General features: G+C 43.9%; 1 protein-coding gene across 1 annotated transcript in view; it reads left to right on the top strand.

Moving 5' to 3' along the window:
• The window catches only part of LOC126234991 (zinc finger protein ZIC 3-like), a 262614-nt gene extending 243027 nt beyond the window's left edge, over nucleotides 1-19587 (top strand). The window contains exons 2-3 of the mRNA XM_049943727.1: nucleotides 12493-12836; nucleotides 17674-19587. Coding sequence (XP_049799684.1) covers nucleotides 12493-12836; nucleotides 17674-17838 — 509 coding nt within the window. The 3' untranslated portion in view covers nucleotides 17839-19587. The remainder of the gene's footprint in view (nucleotides 1-12492; nucleotides 12837-17673) is intronic.
• Nucleotides 19588-22650: the final 3063 nt, after the last annotated feature.

The raw sequence follows: 22650 nt of genomic DNA, 5'->3' as shown, positions 1-22650 counted from the left end.
TTTGTAAATATTGTCCTTGCATTTCCATTGCGTTCATATCATGTTATTCACACGTGTTCGCCTGCAGACTATATTGTCGTAATATCATTGTTAAATACAACCCTCAGTTCATCACTTCAATCATGTTTGTGTTCACGTCAAACAACAAAAGAGACTGACCGCAGTATTTTCTTAGTCCTTGATAGGGTACTAAGGAATTTCCCATCTTAATGTCGAAAGCAACGTTTAAATTACATGCTATTTAATGATATTTAAGTTGTTGTGGTGGTCTTCAGTCATGAGAGTGGTTTGATGCAGCTCTCCATGCTGCTCTATCCTGTGCAAGCTATTTCATCTCCCAGTACCTACGGCAACCTACATCCTTCTGAATCTGCTTAGTGTGTTCATCTCTTGATCTCCCTCTACGATTTTTACCCTCCACGCTGCCCTCCAATACTAAATTGATGATCCCTTGATGCCTCAGAACATGTCCTACCAACCGATCCCTTCTTCTAGACAAGTTGTGCCACAGCTTCTGTTCTCCCTAATCCTATTCAATACCTCCTCATTAGTTATGTGATCTACCCATCTAATCTTCAGCATTCTTCTGTAGCATCACATTTCGAAAGCTTCTATTCTCTTCTTGTCCAAACTGGTTATCATCCATGTTTCACTTCCATACATGGCTACACTCCATACAAATACTTTCAGAAATGACTTCCTGACACTTATATCTATACTCGATCTTCTTCAGAAACGCTTTCCTTGCAGCTGCCAGTCTACATTTTATATCCTCTCTACTTCGACCATCATCAGTTATTTTGCTCCCCAAATAGCAAAACTGCTTTACTACTTTAAGTGTGTCACTTCCTAATCTAATTCCCTCAGCATCACCCGACCTAATTCGACTGCATTCCATTATCCTCGTTTGTTTTTGTTGATGCTCATCTTATATCCTCCTTTCAAGACACTATCCATTCCGTTCAACTGCTCTTACAAGTCCTTTTCTGTCTCTGACAGAATTACAATGTCATCGGCAAACTTCAAAGTTTTTATTTCTTCTCCATGGATTTTAATACCTACTCCGAATTTTTCTTGTTTCTACTCAGGTCTTTCAGTGCTCTGTCAAACTCTTCACACAGTATCATACCTCCCATTTCATCTTAATAATATTGTCCTCAAGTACATCGCCTTTGTATAGACCCTCTATATACTTCTTCCACCTTTCTGCTTTCCCTTCTTTGCTTAGAACTGGGTTTCCATCTGAGCTCTTGATATTCATACAAGTGGTTCTCTCTTCTTCAAAGGTCTCTTTAATTTTCCTGTAGGCAGTATCTATCTTACCTCTAGTGAGATAAGCCTCTAAATCCTTACATTTGTCCTCTAGCCATCCATGCGTAGCCATTTTGCACTTCCTGTTGATCTCATTTTTGAGACGTTTGTATTCCTTTTTTCCTGCTTCATTTCCTGCATTTTTATATTTTCTCCTTTCATCAATTAAATTCAATATTTCTTCTTGTTACCCAAGGAGTTCTACTAGCCCTCGTCAATTTACCTACTTGATCCTCTGCTGCCTTCACTACTTCATCCCTCAAAGCCACCCATTCTTCTTCTACTGTATTTCTTTCCCCGATTCCTGTCAATTGTTCCCTTATGCTCTCCCTGAAACTCTGTCAACCTCTGGTTTAGTCAGTTTATCCAGGTCCCATCTCCTTAAATTCCCACCTTTTTGCAGTTTCTTCAGTTTTAATCTACAGTTCATAACCAACAGATTGTGGTCAGAGTCCACATCTGCCCCTGGAAATGTCTTACAATTTAAAACCCGGTTCCTAAATCTCTGTCGTACCATTATATAATCTATCTGAAACCTGTCAGTATCTCCAGGCTTCTTCCATGTATACATATTTTAGTATACCACACTATTTGGTTCAGGTTTGCAACGTAGTTAGTTTTGCGTAGTATAAAGATTTCGTATAGACTGATACTTTATATTTTTTGTGTTTCTCTAATAACTGTCGCATTTCAAACATTGGATCTGTGCACTGCGTTGCTTTCCCCAACATTTGTTGAACAAAATGTGCAATTTCATGTAGGAAGTCTTTCCACGTGTAAGGTCTCAAGAAATTCCAAGGGAGGTAACATACAGTAAAGAAGGAAAGGTGGCTATTTGAAAATCAACAGGTGGTTGGCGCCGATAACCAAATTTCTCAGATTGTCCGTGACTATTCACTTCCGGCCGGGATGACGATAGCAGATGAAGCTCGAAACGTCCGCGACAGCCAGACGCAGCCGTACAATGGGTCTGCTCGTTACCCCAATTTACGCCCTAAGTGGGTGCGGAGCGAATGTGCCGGGATTCGTCCACCCTCCTCCAGCGGCGGCAGGGTCGCGGCCCCGGCACTCGGGACTGTATTATTCTCCAGTTTAGACTCTGGAGCCCGCGCGCCATTGGAGCGGACGCGCTCCTAATACCGTGATGGATGACGCTCCTCCCTTTTGATACTTACTGCTCGCGGCTTCCTCCTTTCTTACCTTTTTTCCCCCTCCTTCGCTTCCTTTTTCTCGCGTTTCGTTCCGTTTTCACTGACCCTCTTGATCTCCGCCTCGGCTCACCGGCCCTCCGCTGCTATTGTACGGTCGGAAAACATTTTCTCACAGCTGTTCGGCGAAGCGGCGGGGCCACTGGTGGCGACAGAGTTGGTTTTACGGCCGGCTCTACCCCGCGATCGCTGAAACGGCAGGATGCGGGCCTGCCGGCTTGATTTTATTTACGGCGGCAAGTTTATAATGCGACCCTGTCCGCTTTTTACCTGAAGCAAATATTGCTTTCCACACGTTTCATAAGTCAGCCTTACGGCGCTCCAGTGAATCTTTCGTATGCTACTGTACTGTCAGTACTGCTGCACTGCTACTGTCAGTACTGCTGCACCCTAGAAGACGCGCTTGGCAGTAGTGCCAACCTTACGTAATTGTTTATATATAAAGAAGATATAGAAAGTTACTTCATGCTATGAAGCGTATTTCATAGCATGAAATAACTTTCTATATCTTTCAAATGGTTCAAATGGCTCTGAGCACTATGGGACTCAACTGCTGTGGTCATAAGTCCCCTAGAACTTAGAACTACTTAAACCTAACTAACCTAAAGACAGCACACAACACCCAGCCATCACGAGGCAGAGAAAATCCCTGACCCCGCCGGGAATCGAACCCGGGAACCCGGGCGTGGGAAGCGAGAACGCTACCGCACGACCACGAGATGCGGGCTATATATCTTTGTTAATAGAAGGTTCAACAGCGATGTCTTCACCGCATTCAAAATTTGTATCTAATACTTCTTACGCTGTAACAGATAATTTATGTTGTAAAACTGGATTTCAAGATAGTTGTATGTTACAGCTCAGACCGGCAGCTGCAGTATGATTGTCGTTTGGTTAAATAAAGCACGCAAAAGAATTATTCAGATGGTGCAAATGGCTCTAAGCATTATGGGACTTAACATCTGAGGCCATCAGTCCCCTAGACTTAGAACTACTTAAACCTAAGGACATCACACACATCCATGCCCGAGGCAGGATTCGAACCCTCGACCATAGCAGCAGCGCGGTTCCAGACTGAAGCGCCTAGAACCGCTCGGTCAAAACGGCCGGGTAATTAATTATTATCTATTGCAATAAAGGCATCCTCGAAAACGATAACTATGTCTTATATAACAAGAAATGGAATTTGTTGATGGTAGCTGCTTCGCATCGGTAGGAAATGCACGCAACTCTTTCCGCGTTTAAGCGGTTAACGCTTATTAAAAATAAGTGAAAGAAGCGGGCATATATCTCAACACGAGAAAATCACAACAATGAAACTGAGAAGAGATTGTTATTAATGTTACATTTTTTAAGATTCTGGTGTTCCTGATAATTTTATACTGTATGCATTCAGACTGTTACAATCAATTGCAACGCCAGCTGAACAATAAATCGAACACCACTAACGGAGTGGTTTAAAATGGAACGAGCACATAAAATTAATGTCGAGTAAGGCAGATACCAGACTGAGATTCATTGGAAGAATACCTAGGAAATGTGGTTCATCAACATAGGAAGAAGCTTTCAAAATACCTGTTGGACCAATTTCAAAATATTGCTCGTCAGTCTGAGATCCGTGGTAGAGAAAATGGAGACAATCGAGAGAGGTGCAGAGCGTTTCGTTACAGGTGCATTTTGTAAGCGCGAAAGCGTCACAGGGATGCATAGTCGCCGCGCGGGATTAGCCGAGCGGTCTAGGGAGTGTGCGGCTGATCCCAGCGGAGGTTCGAGTCCTCCATCGGGCATGGATGTGTGTGTTTGTCCTTAGGATAATTTAGGTTAAGTTGTGTGTAAGCTTAGTGACTGATGACCTTAGCAGTTAAGTCCCATAAGATTTCACACACATTTGAACATTTGGTGCATAGTCTACTACAGTGGCAAACGCTGCAAGAGAGGCGTTCTGAATCACGGCGTGGTTTGTTGTTAAAGTTCCGAGGTAGTACGTGCCTGGAAGAGTCAACAAATATATTGCTTCCTCCCATGTGTACCTCAGGAAAAGTCCATGAAGATAAAATCAGACAGATTCGAACCACAGGGGGGCTTACCGGCAATCAAACTTCCCGCGAATTATTCGCGACTGGAACAGGAAAAGGGGGAAGCGATAGTGCTGCACAAAATAGTCTCCCCCACATACCGCGAGTTGGCTTGCAGAATATAGATGTAGACGTAGAAAACGGACGCTACGAAAATAGTGGCTGTTGGGGGATAATGCAATCCTTTCGAGCAAATCTGCTGTTTCTGCAATTGCGCGGCATTAACAAACTACTTGTAAATGGTCTTACAGATCCCCTACAGGCTGATGGAATACTGGCATGGTATTCTTAAACGTTGTGACCCTTCAAGGCTTATCTTTTAGTCACGCGAATTACGTAGGTGATCTGATAAGAGAGGAAATTCGGCAAGTTCTTCGCAAAATCGGCGAGCAACGGCAGGTGTAAAAAACAGTAGCTAGAAAAAGGACAGTTTGAATGAACGTGGGTTAAGACATCTGCAGACACCAAGAATTAGTGACTAAAGGACCCAAATTACTACCCAATGGCCCTCAAAAGAATACCCTGGAGCCCCAATTTATGAGAATAAATGGTGTCCCCAGTAAGACACCCTATTCTTTACAACTAAGGGACCAACCCCCGCAGGAAGTAGAGCCCTAGTCACTGCACAACACCCTATTAAACTAGAGCAGAGTTCTAAGCAGAAATCTGAGATTGTTCTCGCCAAACTATTGTGTACATCGAGAGAACCGATATTCAGAGAAGACAGTGCCAAAAATTCTGCTGTGAGCAACTCGCGTGCATTCAGAGAGTAAGATAGAGAATAGAGGCTCAATACGCCAACTGAATACGATAGGCAATCGCTAATAGTGTTACGGTGAACCCGATGCCACGCGTTGTACAGTAGTTTGCGGAATGTACGTGTGGGTGGTTCAAAATGGTTAAAATGGCTCTGAGCACTATGGGACTCAACTGCTGTGGTCATAAGTCCCCTAGAACTTAGAACTACTTAAACCTAACTAACCTAAGGACAGCACACTTAAACCTAACTAACCTAAGGACAGCACACAACACCCAGCCATCACGAGGCAGAGAAAATCCCTGACCCCGCCGGGAATCGAACCCGGGAACCCGGGCGTCGGAAGCGGGAACGCTACCGCACGACCACGAGATGCGGGCACGTGTGGGTGGTGTGGGAGTGAGAACGTAATGGCGAATCTGCACGGCCGGCTTTATCTCGTGACGAGCGAGGGAGCGGTCGGCAGGGCTCGTGGCGCGGCGAGGCGTGCGCGTGATTTCACAGCTCGCGCCCGCTTCCCCGGCACGGCGGCCCTTGACCGCCAACCCCGCGTTTCTTGCGGCGAGGGGACCCTTTCGATCAGCCGCGTGAATTGTCCCCAGGCGAGCCGCGTCGTCCCGTCTCCGCGTCCTCTCTTGTGCGGCCAGACGGCTGTGGGAGCAACAGCTTCATCTGACGCCGGTGCTTAATTAGCGTTCCGGTGATTGCTTTCACGGCCGTGTCGGCAACTTCCGGTGTCGGAGGGTAGGGAGGGGGAAGGGACGAAGCGGAGGGGAAATTCTCTCCTGCGGCTAGCACAACGTAGTCTCTGTCCTCGGTGTGAGGCCGGTATTACACTATCGGACTTTCCTTGACAATGAAATGTGATCAAATATTCATCATACTTTCTTTGACAAAGGTATTTCACAAAGCGCAAATAGGGGTATTACACTGTCATCACAGATTTTCTCTGACAAAGATCTTTGACTCCGTAGTTCCTCCAGAATGACCGGCGAAGAGTTGTTACTGCATTGTATTTACATTTAGAAGAGGAATAGAAAAAAATAAAAATATAATGTACGTGAGTGCAGACGTGGCTTTCACGGCGAGATGCTAAAAGCATCCAACAAAATCTGTTACGGTAGCTGCAAGTGGAGAAAGTAAAGTTGTATGAAAATTACTTGTGATTGGACGAGAGTACTTTTCAGTATGCGCTCAAGAAAGTCATTCCTCACATTACGAAGCAGAACACTTACCTAAGAAACGCTACATCCGCCAAAGACAGACTTACCGTTAATACTGCGATTTCTTGCAACAGGAGAAAGCTACTTTGATTTATGTCATAGCACTCGATTACCGCAGTGCATGTTGACGAAAATAATACCAAAGACACGTGATGCTTATAAAGCACAGGAGGAGGAATATCTCAAGGCGAATAACTGTTTAGTATAGTATTAAGAAATATTTTTATTTATACAAAAGTTGTAGATTTTCTCCGTTATATCATCGAGAGTACATCCTGGTCGTACTTTACGGTTAATGATCTCCGTAATTTTTTTATAGATCACTCTTCTTCTTCTATTTTTGTATTCGGGATGGCGCAAGTTATACAGTGCTTCATCCGCCTCGTACATTTCAATTTCGTTGTAGATGCGACGCACGATGTAAATTTCGAAGCCATGTTAATAGGCATTAAATGTTAGGCAGCTTCAACGATGCTAGCTCCCCGAGCGGTTACATTTTTCCACCCACTAAACAAGAAACGAAAGCTTTCTTTGAGTAAATCTAAGGCGAGACGCTAGATTTGGTCAAAGAAAATTTGACCAACGCCTAGCTTTGACAAAGTTCCTTATTACACTATCACACTATAGCACTTGCCCGCGAAAGGCAAAGGTCTCGAGTTCGAGTCTCGGTCCGGCACACAGTTTTAATCTGCCAGGAAGTTTCACTATAAAATTTTATTTGAAAAAGAAGCTTTATCAAAGAAAATTTGATTGTGTAATATCGCCCTAAGGGACAGCGTAGCATTCTGAAGGAAGTTTTAGGGGTAAGGAAAAGCATCACCAGTCGACGACTAGGTCATTAGGGACGAAGCACAAGATCGGGGCGAAGACAGGAGAGTAATTCGGCTGCCCCGTTACTAATAAACTGTCCCAGCATTCGTTGTAAACGAATTACGAAAACCACGGAACAAATAAATCTGGATGGTGTGACGTGGATTTGAACCGCCGTCCACATCCACACGGATACTCTGCTAATTACATTTAAGTGCCTGGTAGAGTGTCTCGCCACGGCGCCACGCGGCTCGCTCCTAACTTTCTGTATTAATGAATATCGGCCAATGACACCGGAAGCACAGCTTCCATCAGATGTAATTGCTCGCTATGGGAAGGGGAGTCAGACAAAGACGGTGTTTATCTTCAACACTGATCAATAGTTATACTGAGGAACTGACAGCATTAAAAGAAGCAGGGGAAGAAAGGGCAGAGCGAATTAAATATACAGCGGTGTCGGAATCAGTTGACGTAGTACAATTCATAACGGAATGCTTCGTAGAAGTGGAATAGGAAATGCAATGAGGATACATCTCAGAAAAGCTGAAGTTGTAAGAATCGTTAAACACGAATGTTTAAAAAATACCATTGGAAGGAAAGATGTTGGAACAATATTTATAAATTATGGTCACAAATGAGGAAAAAAAACTTTTTTCGTGAAGCTAAGACGTGGAACATTTGCAGGTGGAAGTGTTTTTGAAAAGGTCAGCGGATTGTTCACAGCGAAAATAATCCTTTAGGGGTAAGGAAAAGCATCACCAAGCGTTTGGTTTGCAGATTAGTCTTTTATTACAGATAATCAGTCAAAAAGGATAAGGCAAAATATGTGAATACTTTTGAAAAATGCTTGTGGAGAAAAATGCTTTCATGAAATGCGCTATTGGAATGAGGATTGTGGTAATACTTTTAAGAACTGGGAGGAAAGAATGCAGAAATTACAAAAATGACGAAAACATTATGACTGCGACCTCGTATATCGTGAAGAAACTGAATGCAACTCAGTTGAAGGAAAAATTGCAGGCAAGAGACAGAAAGAGAGTAAAACCAATAGAATGCTAGATGAGTTTAAAAATGGGTGAAATTATCAGGTCGTTAAGGAAGAGCCGCAGGAGGGAGCAAAGTGAAGAACATCCTGTCGACTTCTGTCTTAAGGCAGGCACACCAAAATTCTTATTTTGTGCGGCAGTATTTAACTGCGTAAGAGAACTTTCGTTGTCACTGATCTCTCCTCCTGTGACTTTGAAACACAATTACCGGAGGTTCTACCGCAGTGTGCCTGCGAAGAGGGCAGTGGAGTCGGTAGAGGAACGTGGCTTGCACTGCCCGAGGCACACCAATGGATTTAATTCAGTCGTGTGAAATGAACAGATATTGGAGATCAAATCAAGATACACAATGAAAGCCAGTCAGTAATGCTGATCCCACAGTGTAAAGAACATGTCGTCATTAATGACAATTATTAGCAGACTGGAATTTCAACCATTCTAGGTGCGTTTTGAAAGTATACCTTAAAAATAGTTAGTGCTTATGCGCATCCTTGTCGCTCTCATTTACGAATGGGGACTTCGACTGGTGTCAATCTTCTATCAGCAATCAGCATCTTCTGTCGTATTTTTGTAAAATTTCTAAACTGATTTTCGCTGTCTGTGGCAATTCTTACTACTTTCTTCAGAACCGAGCGAGGTGGCGCAGTGGTTAGACACTGGACTCGCATTCGGGAGGACGACTGTTCAATCCCGCGTCCGGCCATCCTGATTTAGGTTTTCCGTGATTTCCCTAAATCGCTCCAGGCAAATGCCGGGATGGTTCCTTTCAAAGGGCACGGCCGACTTCCTTCCCCGTCCTTCCCTAATCCGATGAGACCGATGACCTCGCTGTCTGGTCTCCTTCCCCAAACCAACCAACCAACCTTTCTTCAGAACATCGGCCATTTTTACACTCTTTCCTTATCAAAAGCTTTGTCTACGAACGACATTTTTTTCAGAACGTTCTTTAAGAATACACTCTATCCGACGCGAAACGCACTCGATTGTAAATATCTAGTCAGGTATTAGTTTCTGCTTGCATGTTGCGCAAGTGCATCGGAAATTTAAACAGAATGGCGTTAGAAACATAGACAGAAACACCTGTTAGACCCGTGAGATTCCTTTCTTCCCTCCTGTTACGGACACGTGATAAACGGAACATCATTCACGCCGCGTGAGCGGATCACGTAGGCTCGGAGGCATGAAAATGAAATTAAGAGATAATTAATAAGATTTATGCGCAATGGGGGCGTGCATTATTCAGGGCCGGCCAGTCCGTTTAGCGGCGGCTAATGCCCGTTAACTTGCTGGCTAACAAGGCTGCGTGGCGCGGCGTCTATCAGATGATGGGATCGTAATGGGCCCGCCAGGGCCGCGGCCCGCTGACTTGCAACCTCACCCAACCTCCGCCCTGCTGCTGCTGCCTCCCCATCTTTGGTCTCACACATGTCGTTTCCAGTCCTCTCTCACATCTTTAGTCTCAATTTCCTGCGTCAAAAAATCATGGCTACAGCCTTAACTTTGATACTTGGCAGGCAGCACAGCCGTCTGCTGCAAAAAAATCATCACGTCTATATGGTCTGGTAGGGCAGTCTTCAGAATTGCGCTCACTATCTAAGGTCGGTGCGTCAGAAAATTGTCACGAAATTTCAATCAGTTACTTTCTCTTCTGAATGTCGAAGGAATTTTCCACTTACACAGGGAATAATGATTCATCACGGTAAAATAAAAGGAAACAGAACCGCTCACCAATGTCGTCGTATGTGTTTTTTCCCGCACTGTTCGAGAGTGCAACGCTCTTCTCTCTCCATCTCTGTCTCTCTCTTTCCTTCCTTTCTTGTCTCCTTGGTTCGGGAAATTTATTTACACTGAAGCGCCAAAGAAACTGGTACAGGGATAACAAGTGTCTGGCGCAGTTGTTCGGTTACTGCTGCTACAATGACAAGTTATTAAGATATAAATAAGTGTGAACGTGGTTTTATAGTCGGCGCATGAGCGATGGGACACAGCATCTCCGAGGTGGCGATGAGGTGGGGATTTTCCCGTACGACCATTTCACGAGTGTACCGTGAATATCACGAATCCGGTGAAACAACATATCTCTGATATCGCTGCGGCCAAAAAAGATCCTGCAAGAACGGGACCGGCGACAAGTGAAGAGACTGTCACACAACCGTTTTCTCAGCTTATAAGTTGCACCTTCTGGAATGTGTATTGCTGTGTCATACGGTATAGGGAGCTATTACAGCATGCTACAGACTAACACTTGTCGTAGCCAGACAAACGTCTCAGACTTCTTCAGTTGGTAAAAATATCACCGCTGATGAGTGTCCAGTCTGTGTTAGAATCACGATGGGCTCTCATCACGTAACCGATTAAAATATGTTTAAGTGGGCCTATGTCAAGCAACAGACGATGCCGTTCGTAAACAACTTTTTCCTGGATAACAAAAAAAAAAAATGGCTCTGAGCACTATGGGACTTAACTGCTCAGGTCATCAGTCCCCTAGAACGTAGAACTACTTAAACCTAACCAACCTAAGGAAATCACACACATCCATGCCCGAGGCAGGATTCGAACCTGCGACCATATCAGTCACTAGAACCGCTAGGCCACTCCGGCCGGCCCTGGATAACATTTACAAAGGCCACCGTCTGTTGCTTCAGAAAGGCCCACTGGAGCGTACTTTCATCTTAATTCTAACACAGACTGGCATTCATCATTGATGAGGGTTTTTACCATTTGAAGGAGGCTGACAATTTGTCTGACTACGCCAGCTGTTACTCTGCGGCGTTCTGTAATAGCTCGCAGTACCATATGAAAAGCATTATACACGCTAGCAGATGCAACTTAAAAGTTGCTAAACCGATTGTGTGAGTCTCTAATCGACTTCAGTAAATACAGATGTTGCTGACTATTGGAGTCTTCGTTCAGTTTTATATTTCAAAAGTTTGAACACCTATGTGTAAACACAAATGCATGAATGGCCAGTAAGTTATGTACTACCATTGTTCGTCAACTCTTCAACGACATCTACTCCATCCGGCTGAGAGGACGAGGAGGTTTCGGTTTTGACTTCGGTGGGTATAGACTGGAAACGGGTTACCGCCATGAAAACTCTTGTGAAGCGTGTCACTGTAAGCTCGTAACTCTTAACACGCTGCAGCCTGAAAGATTCTAAATTTTAAGGCAATCCATCGTGCAGCTTGTGAATGCTTGCATTTCATTTCGTGTCGGCTACTTTGAACATTGTTTGTAACATGGAATTAATTAATACTGTATGCAGTGGTTCCCATCAGGTGGTCCGTGGACCCCCAGGGGTCTGCGAGCTATGCCAGAGGGGTCCGCAAGATGCTATTAGAATAAAAAATATATTAACTATATTTCGTATGATAACAGACTTTTTGTTTTGGCCGCTCAATATTTTTTCAATAATGAATATGTCAATGTTTTTTCTAAGACCAAAACTAGAAAACGTGTAAAAAGACTCTTAATTTGGCTTTTTTAAGTACCTGATACTGTGATATGACACTGTACCAATCATGCTCGATGAGGGGGTCCTCGAGAAAATTTTGTTGGGAACCCCTGCTGTGTGATATAACAGTACTAATTGTCTCATTGCTGACTCCAAGTATTTTCCGGGACATATGTTTATACGAAGAATTTTGTTCTTCCTTTTCTGTCCAGAGCTGATTTCCCGAAGCTGCTGCACCTGTTTAATATTCAGCCTAGTAAAGTCTACAACGTACACTCGCCTTTGATTCTGCTGCTGTGGTCTTGTGTCTCGTGTGTGTTTGATGTAACTGCCACCTTGACCTTGGCGGCAACTTGTGACCGAGCGGTTCTAGGCGCTTCAGTCTGGAACTGCGCGACCGCTACGCGTGTTCGAATCCTGCCTCGGGAAGATATGTGTGATGTCCTTAGGTTAGTTAGGTTTAAGTAGTTCTAAGTTCTAGGGGAGTGATGACCTCAGAAGTTAAGTCCCATAGTGCTCAGAGCCATTTTTGGACCTTGGCGGCACCGTGCGTATCTCGACGATTGGCAGCAGGTGGGCTGAGCCGGTTGCCGGTGCTTTTGTTTCAGGCGAGAAGCCGTTCAAGTGCGAGTTCGAAGGCTGCGACCGGCGCTTCGCCAACAGCTCGGACCGCAAGAAGCACTCGCACGTGCACACGTCGGACAAGCCGTACAACTGCCGCGTGGCGGGCTGCGACAAGAGCTACACGCACCCGTCGTCGCTGCGGAAGCACATGAAGGTGCACGGCTGCAAGAGCCCGCCGCCGGGCCACCCCGCCTACGACAGCGACGACGACGCCGCCGCCGACGGCGACGACTCCAACTCGTCCGGCTCGGCCGCGTCCGCGGGGGCGGGCCCGCCCTCGCCGGACCACCCCCAGCCGCCGCCGCCGCAGCCGCCCCAGCAGCAGCACGTAAGTCGCCGTACACTGCGTAGTATGCGAGCCGCCGGTGTGGGCTAGGCGCGGGTATCTCTGCCATGGGCAGGCAGCCCAATGGGCCGAAGTGGAGCTACCTGTACGAGTTCACAAACTTAAAGTTGTTGTTGTCATTCTGAAGACTGCTTTGATGCACCTCTACACTCTAACCTAAGCTGTACTAGTCTCTTCATCTCCGTAGTGAGACCTCAACCAATATGACCTTGCTGTGTTGGTACTGCGAGGGCGTGAAGCTGCAACGTATGGCCAACCCTCTGTTTATTGCAATTATAGAGTTAGAGAAAGCTTTTGACAATGTTGACTGGAATACGCTCTTTGATATTCCGAAGGTAGCATGGTTAAATACACGGAGCCAAAAGCTATATACGACTTTAGGGAAACTAGACTTCAGTTAGATAGTGGAGAGGCATGAAAGAAAAGCAATGGTTGAGAAGGGAGTGAGACAGGGTTGTAGCCTATCCCCAATGTTGTTCAGCGGTACACCGATAGAGAAAAGAAAAGAAAAAAGAAAAAAAAATAACATTGCTATAGGAATTAAAACAAAAAGTTTGAGGTTTGCCGATGACTTTGTAATTCTGTCAGAGACAGCAAGGATTTGAGGACTTGGAAGAGCAGCTGAGACAAATGCACAGCGTCTTGAAACCATCATAAAAGATGAACACCAACAAAAGCAAAACAAGGGTACAGGAATGTAGTCCAGTTAAATAAGGTGATGCTGGGGTAACTATATTGGGAAACGAGACGGTAAAACTAATAGATGAATTTTGCTATTTGGGTTGCCATATTAGTGATGATGGCCGAAGTAGGGATGGTATAAAATGGAGACTCATTTTGGAGATGACCGTGACTAGAAAATCACCGTTGTGTTCAAACCAACCTCCGAGTTGAAGACAGTTTTCTTTTGATTTTAACACGAATTGTATACTATATAATAGCCGGCCACGGTGGCTGAGAGGTTCTAGGCGCTTCAGTTTGGAACCGCGCGACTGTAAAATTTTGTAAAATTTTAGAACATGTTTTTTGCTCGAGTATCATGTCGTTTTTGGAAACCCAGAATCTACTATGTAGGAATCAACATGGATTCCGGAAACAGCGATCGTGTGAGACCCAACTCGCGTTATTTGTTCATGAGACCCAGAAAATATTAGATACAGGCTCCCAGGTAGATGCTATTTTTCTTGACTTCCGGAAGGCGTTCGATACAGTTCCGCACTGTCGCCTGATAAACAAAGTAAGAGCCTACGGAATATCAGACCAGCTGTGTGGCTGGATTGAAGAGTTTTTAGCAAACAGAACACAGCATGTTGTTATCAATGGAGAGACGTCTACAGACGTTAAAGTAACCTCTGGCGTGCCACAGGGGAGTGTTATGGGACCATTGCTTTTCACAATATATATAAATGACCTAGTAGATAGTGCCGGAAGTTCCATGCGGCTTTTCGCGGATGATGCTGTAGTATACAGAGAAGTTGCAGCATTAGAAAATTGTAGCGAAATGCAGGAAGATCTGCAGCGGATAGGCACTTGGTGCAGGGAGTGGCAACTGTCCCTTAACATAGTCAAATGTAATGTATTGCGAATACATAGAAAGAAGGATCCTTTATTGTATGATTATATGATAGCGGAACAAACACTGGTAGCAGTTACTGCTGTAAAACATCTGGGAGTATGCGTGCGGAACGATTTGAAGTGGAATGATCATATAAAATTAATTGTTGGTAAGGCGGGTACCAGGTTGAGATTCATTGGGAGAGTGCTTAGAAAATGTAGTCCATCAACAAAGTAGGTGGCTTATAAAACACTCGTTCGACCTATACTTGAGTATTGCTCATCAGTGTGGGATCCGTACCAGATCGGGTTGACGGAGGAGGTAGAGAAGATACAAAGAAGAGCGGCGCGTTTCATCACAGGGTTATTTGGTAACGTTGATAGCGTTACGGAGATGTTTAATAAACTCAAGTGGCAGACTCTGCAAGAGAGGCGCTCTGCATCGCGGTGTAGCTTGCTCGCCAGGTTTCGAGAGGGTGCGTTTCTGGATGAGGTATCGAATATATTGCTTCCCCCTACTTATACCTCCCGAGGAGATCACGAATGTAAAATTAGAGAGATTAGAGCGCGCACGGAGGCTTTCAGACAGTCGTTCTTCCCGCGAACCATACGCGACTGGGACAGGAAAGGGAGGTAATGACAGTGGCACGTAAAGTGCCCTCCGCCACACACCGTTGGGTGGCTTGCGGAGTATAAATGTAGAAGTAGATGTAGACTGCTACGGTCGCAGTTTCGAATCCTGCCGCGGGCTTGGATGTGTGTGATGTCCTTAGGTTAGTTAGGTTTAAGTAGTTCTAAGTTCTAGGGGACTGATGACCTCAGATGTTAAGTCCCATAGTGCTCAGTGCCATTTTTTTGAACGCTATATAATACATTCGTATTCGTAAAATACTAAAATAAGTTACTGGAAAATTCATTTGTAATGGGCCATAACCTACCACAGGCACACTGGACAATCAGTCCGGTTATTCTGTAGCTAATTTGGCCATGTCTAGTAGTAAAGACTGTCTGAGGTATGTTTGTTGATTCTTCTGGTGGTTCTTGTGCTTCCTCTTCATTCGACTACTTCAAGGAGAAAAGCAGTTTTTGGCCATTGTGTCGAAGGAGCAGAATAGATATTTCTGTTACATGAGTTATCTAGTTTCCAGACTTCACTGCGCAAAGATGAAGTTTGTTTTCAGTACCTTACAGCTGCTGTGGCGTTTTATAAGTTAGCTGTTCTGGTGTACCTGTTTATCCTATGTGGTGTAAGCGACAGTCTTTTTAACTGATCCTATAGACTTAACAACAAAGACAAGTACACCCCCATCAATAGGACCTTGAGTTCCAGCTATCAACTGACTACAGGAGTATGTAACTATTACTACAGATATGCGCTCTCCACATACGTGTAAGAGACTGAGGTGACACAAGTCATGGGATACCTCTTAACATCGTGTCGGACCACCTTTTGCCCGGCGTAGTGCAGCAGATCACCGTGGTATGAACTCGACAAGTCACTGCAAGTCACCTGCAGAAATATTGAGCCATGCTGTCTCTATAGCCGTCCATAATTGCGAAAGTGTTGCCAGTGTAGGATTTTGTGCATGAACTGACCTCCCGGTTACGTCCCATGAATGTTCGATAGGATTCATTTTGAGCTATCTGGGTGGCCAAATCATTCGCTCTAACTGACCAAAATGTTCTGCAAACCAACCGCTAGCCGTTGTGGCCCGGTGACATGGTACATTGTCATCCATAAAAGTTGCATCGTTCTTTATGAATATGAAGGCTGCAAATCGTCTCGAAGAAGCCGAACACAACCGGTTACAGTATTTTCTTTATCTTCTTAGATGTCCTTTCTATCCTTTGGCTATCCTCGCCATCGTACTTTGCCGAGACTGCGTGTGGATCACACCAGGCTTGTCCACGAGTACCTTTTGCTTCAATGGGATTCCCCTCAGTGGAGCTGTGTTAGTCATTTCACGGTCGCCCATATTCTCCCAGAACGTGCTCTGCTGCATGATCTGAGACTAGCAGTCAACCTGTTTACCTAACTACCTCAGATACTTTGGGACGACAGGTTAGAAGTTTCCTGAGGGAAAGCTGATTCTATCAACAACAAAAAAATGTAAAAAAAATGTAATGGAGGTTCGTTGTCAGGGTTGGTTGGGGGGGGGGGAGGGGGGATTCCCCTCACTGGGGAATGTGCCCATAGTGGCTTCATGCTACGTTCTCCCTCTGCACTGTCGTACGTTTTTGAATTTTTATGTATGTATTTTATTTATCTAGTCCTTACAACCGCATTTTCTCACACCGTCGCATTTCTCGCCCCATTTTCGTTGTACAGTGTATGGTGACCCTTCTTGGTTTTTCCTTCAGTGACCTACCACAGTTTCTAGGTGTGCGGATTTTATCTCACTTATAACTATGTGACTAAAGTATTTTCAATAACAATGACATGGTTACAGACCCTGGAGCTGAAAATTCTCCTTTCACCATTTCATATCCTTTTAAGTCATTTTTCTGTGAATCGAGGGAGTGATATCGAAGTAGTTTAGTACTTTTAAACCCATGATCATCATCTTCACCATTTGATATTGTTAGTCTGATCTCGTAGATGAATCGTGGTCGCTTTTACAGTACTTTTTAGTTAAAAAGTCTTTTAAAAAATTTTTGTGGTAAAATCTTCTAAAAAAATTGTAGAGTCCGCTTGTACCTGCCAAACCTCATGTGTTGTGACGTCGAGGTTCAACTGATTTCGCATCTTGAGGTTAATTTCGCTGGATTACATAAGCTATAAAACCAGTACGATCTCCCAACGCTCTAAAAGGCACATTTCTTGATAGTGGATGTTGAAAGACGCATCAACGCAGCTGTTACTAAGTCATAGAGAAAACTAACATAGTATCACGAGGAATTCAACACCGGTCTAAATTAGTATATCCCTCAGTGATGACACGTAATTATCTAAGGTAACTGATGGTTCTTTCAATATCCATCGCGTTTGATGTTGCCAGGATATGTGCCCTGTAGATCGTTGGGGATCGCATTACTTCAGTAAAATAATGTATTCCAGCCAATTGAACGTGAAGATGGAGCTCATTACTGCGAAACCGGTTGAACCTTGATCTCACAATAAATGACGATCGGCAGCTACAAGCGGACTCTAATTTTTTTGGAATATTTCACCACAAAATTTTGAAAAACTATGGATAAATTAAGGTGTGGTTGCCCAGAGAACAATTAGCGGTAGTGACAGGAGCGGTTTTTCTTGTTTTGGCAGGCTGGCGCGACCAACCTGTCCGAGTGGTACGTGTGCCAGAGCATGCCGACGCCGCCCAGCAACGACCACTCGCCGGTCAGCCAGCTGAGCCACCACCTGGGCCACCACCCCATGATGCACCACCATCACCATCACCACCACCACGGCGCCGCCACCGCCTACTGACGACCACCCCTCGGCCCGCTGGAAGCGTCTGCGCAGCGCCTCGACCTGGCGCTGCACTCGCCGTGACCGCCGGCCCTCCCACCAGCACGCCGCACCACAGGCTCTGCAGGCTGGACGTGGACGTACCAGCAGTGATACCCTCAGCTGTTACAACCTAATTCTCTACTCCCAGATTGACTCCTAAGACACTGATACCCTCAGATCTTTTGGTGTTCCGTTTCGGCTTACCCAGATCGACACTAGAGGACTGATAGCCGTACCTCTTCCAGATTTCCATTTCTCTTTTACGAGATGGACGTCTGAGGTTTGATACCACCAGCTCTTCCAGTTCCCCACGATCAAGGGCTGATGCCCTCACCTCCTCCAGTTTCCAGTGTATGCTTTCCACTGTGGCTGACATCACTCAATGCTCTTGATCAGGATGTAACACCACTGTGATCCATTCGGTTCTCTGTGAATAGCGAGAGTCAAATATGGCTTTGGAAAGAGAATACAGTACTTCAAAGTAAGGAAACCCCTATCTATGAGGACCACACATTTCGATATTGTGCGCTAAGAGCGTTCATTACATCGTCAGATATTATAATAACAATGAGTCTAGAAAGAGGAGCTGGAATTTTGTTTTCCACTGTGGCTAACATTGATCATCTTCAAATAACATTACTGTTATCTGCTTTTTTCATATGAGGAACATCTCTGCAGCGTGATAGTATGATCCAGATTCTGGAAGGAAGAAAACTACTACCTGCAAGAATGAAAATTTAAGTAAACCAATTCTGTGTATTTATCGATATCTTCACTCACTAGCATCACTTGACATGTTCCTTGGAGCTTATTAGTTCCCTGAAATAAGATGGACTAGTGCCTTCCACAGTGGATAACACGACTCCCTTCGTTCCTATCACTTAGTAATGCTACTGTGATCACGTTTTGCCTTGTGTAAACAAAGTGATTGGAAGATCACGCTGGACTGAGGATGTAGAATTGAATAGGAAGCAATTCAAATGCAAAGATTACTGCAGCTGGTGGACATCACTTACTACCTTTAGTCTGTGACAAGATAACTCGTTCAACAAAATTACATCGTTCTTCTCTTCGAGGATAAAAACATTATTTCTCATTATTTCTACCTGTTCCTTTCAGCTTCTCACTGATAAGGAGCAACCTGCGGCTATTATCCTACAAGCCCTCCACTCTGGCTGTTTGCGACTAGAATATCCGTGTGCCTTCTCACGGCTGGGAGCGTGCTGGAACACAAGATGGACGGCGTGTAACGAGTGCTGTGTTGTGCTGTGGTGAGGTGCGGTGGGGGACAAAAAAACTTTTGCAACGCGCCGACGGAGACCGAGACTCTTATTTTCAACGTACTGTATATTGTTCGTGCCTTCTACCATTAAGATGTAAACATTACCAAAGATATTTGTCCTACTGTACGTTCAGTGCATCCATACTTTAAGAATACGCCGCGAGTTGGAGAATTCGGTCGGATGACTGCCGTCCGTCGACAGTGTCAACATAATAAGTAAACTTTCCTTCGGAGCCATGTGCTTGCTGTGGTCCCGATGCGACCGCCTCGAAAATTTGTCTGCTAATTTTGACGGCTGTGCTACGCTTACAGATGTTGTATACAAAATTTTGCAAACACATTGATGTAGTCTGCCTAAGTATTGTACCAGAAATATTAAGTCTTAAATTTAATCTGTTGTAAATATGTATCATAGTGTGACAGAAATTACGCTGAATACAAAATATGCTCAATGTATACATGTTGTGTTACTTGCTGGTGCAATTTAAAATGACCCTTTGCTGTGGTACTAAGAAAGTCGGACACAGAAGATAAAAGGTTTGCACATCCCAACCTTTGTACTTTTGTATGATAATGTTTGTATTTTTCTGTTATTACCCATCGTCCCAAATGGACGATCGAAGCATATTTTTGAATCGGATCAGTTTTCCATTGTCCACAAATGTTTGTAACACACACTACAATATCACATTTTCCTATGTCCGAAATGAAACAAATCACAATAGCGGCAGATAAAACGGCGCTCTTAATTTTTTTTGAAAAGTGTTGTTGTTACGTTCATCTCGTGAATAATGATGTGTGTAACTGGATATATAGTTTCATTTGAAAAACCAACTGCGCCATTTAATTTCCTACTCGCACTATTGTTACTAAAAGCGACCAGATGCTTTTTAAAAAATAATTTCTAGGCACTATGAATTTTTAGGGGATATTTAATAGAATAATACACGTTCTATACTTAAGGCTCATCTAAAAACACAGCTCACTGTTATGTGAGACATCCAACAACTCAAATTTAACTTTTACGGCTTTTCAGGACACACATTGGCTCTGTGGTTGTACGATTCGAATTGCCACATCAGTACTGGACAATAATCTTACAACGCTGGGCAATAAATATGCAAGGTGCTAGGAAACCATCTGAGAACGCCGAAACCAGCTACAGACAAATTATGGTTAGAACTGTAAAAATCCTAGTTTCAAACCAACAAGAACATCCCGTTGCACGAAATCCATTCGTTTTGATGACGCTTTGAGCTTAAACTGAAGCTGCACATCAGTGAAATTGGAATAGTAAATTGTGTCAGATGAAAAGTTGTGTTACTGATAGGTAAAACGGAGCAACTGCTTGGGCTTTTGGAAAAAGGAAGTTCGTGGTCTGGATAGTGAACAGGATCACAGGCAGAGGTAAGTCACACACCTGCAGCGTAACTCACCCTGAAAGTTTTCCTCTCAATCTATAATCGCTAAATGCTGAATTTATCAATGCTTCAGTGGTTTCTACCAACGTTCTTTTTCAGCCTCTTTTTCTCCATTGTGCTACGTTTCCTGTTCGAGTATTCATATCCACCCATTGTTTTTATTTTGCGATGGAACGCATAATGACGCTGAATCGAACCAATGTAAAGTTTTACGACCAGCTGGATAGCATGATTTTGGAAGCAACTTTCACAAACATATATAATTATAACATCATTGAAATTCATACATACATCATGTTGGTAGCAACCTGATGGGATATGCATCTGTCTTAATTCGGTCTATAACAGCAACTGCTTTATATTATCATGACACATACCAACAATAATTTCGGCCCTCGAGGAATCCCCTCGTTCCTCGTAATTTTGCCTGTTTCAAAATACACGCAGTCATTTTAAACTTGTGTATGTTTGTAGGTGGGGATATTCAGCCGCCAAATAATGGTTAAAATTCGTGGTAAAACCTTCACCTGTTTTTCATTTTGAACAATTCGCTACTAGTTTCGGTCAGTGACCATTATGCCAGCTAAGTTTGATAATGCTCACTGACCGAAACTAATAGCGAATTGTGCAAAATAAATGAAAGTTTTAAACTTCGACGATACGTGAGGCTGCAACTGTTTACAGCGTATACTACCCACATCTGCAATTGTTTAATGGCAGCACTAGCGACAGAGGTAGAGGTAGAGGTTAATCATGTTATTGCTGGGAAAGACAATACCTACTTGAACACAATGACACACTAGAGAAACATCGATTTACTGCTCCAGTACATTTTAAGTCGATTACTCGTTTCGGTGGTTATGACAGCATCATCAGATTTATTTCTTTACTTCTACATTGTAGTCATTATTTACGGCAAATGGAAATTTAACTAAAAGGTTATCTGTTGCCTAGCAGTAGTGGAGAAACTTTAACTCAAATTTATAGCACCAAAAGATGATTTACACACTTACAGACGCTGTTGTTACAGCATAGCTTAATAAATACACTCATTGCATACTACCATAACGTCTACTCGTGTTCGTCGCTGCACACCACAACGTTTTCAAGGTCTTACAATGCAAATATGTCAGGTTTCAGAACACATATTTTGGACTTCGTTAAAAGGCACACCATAGGTACTGCTAAAATATGAAAAATGAATTAATATTACCAAAGAAGCTACTCGAAAGGCCAAGGTACAAAATCGGACACAATTAGACCGAACAGAATTGACGGAACACTATAATGAGGAGTGCATTTGGACGGCATCATTTCCGTCATAAATAGGGCTCTTTGCATCGATATCCAAGGAATATCCTTTAAATAAAGTAGAATTTATTGCATAGGACCGCTAATGAGTACATGTAGGTTATCGAAGTTGCATGAGTAACTATAGTGGTCTATATTACTACATGGCTAACGCAGTTCATGGTGCACTGTCCCAGCTGGAGGTTGTGTGTCTAATGGCATCCAATGGAAACAAATTTGTTTTTCAATATTTTCATATACGAGGCACGTTCAGAGAGTAAATGTACAATGAATATAACGGGTTGTGGCCTTTTGTCTTTGGAGGGCTGGCAACACTGAGTGGTTGAGACGGAGAGGGGGGGGGGTGGAGATTCTCTGACCAGATGGAGAGTCGCAGGAACACGGAACGACATAAACTCACGTTGTAGTGTCCAGTTGCCTGAAAGTTGTCGGTAAGAAATCCCGCCATCTGCGGGCCGCCTGCTATGCTCCACATACTACTCACGGAAGCAATAAAACCTACCGAAAATTTAGGCGAATAAAACAGTTTACGGCGAAGGTATTATGAATAGATCAAGTCTGTTTAAGTGGTGTAGGCAAAACAAGGGTTCATGACGAACTGTGGAAGTCTTTCCATTATGGCGCAAAAATCAAGGAAATTGTTAGTGTAGACTACCGATTGACAGTGGATGAAATTTCTGCGATGTTTCCACATCTCTCTGGAACTCTCTTATGGGAGACACTCATAGAAATTCTGAAATATCGGAAATTGTGCGCAAGATGGGTCCCAAAATC

The sequence above is a fragment of the Schistocerca nitens genome, chromosome 2, assembly GCF_023898315.1.
Source record: "Schistocerca nitens isolate TAMUIC-IGC-003100 chromosome 2, iqSchNite1.1, whole genome shotgun sequence".
NCBI classification, from domain to species: domain Eukaryota; kingdom Metazoa; phylum Arthropoda; class Insecta; order Orthoptera; family Acrididae; genus Schistocerca; species Schistocerca nitens.
Note: the sequence above shows the minus strand (reverse complement) of the source record. Positions and strands in the feature narration are given on the sequence as shown.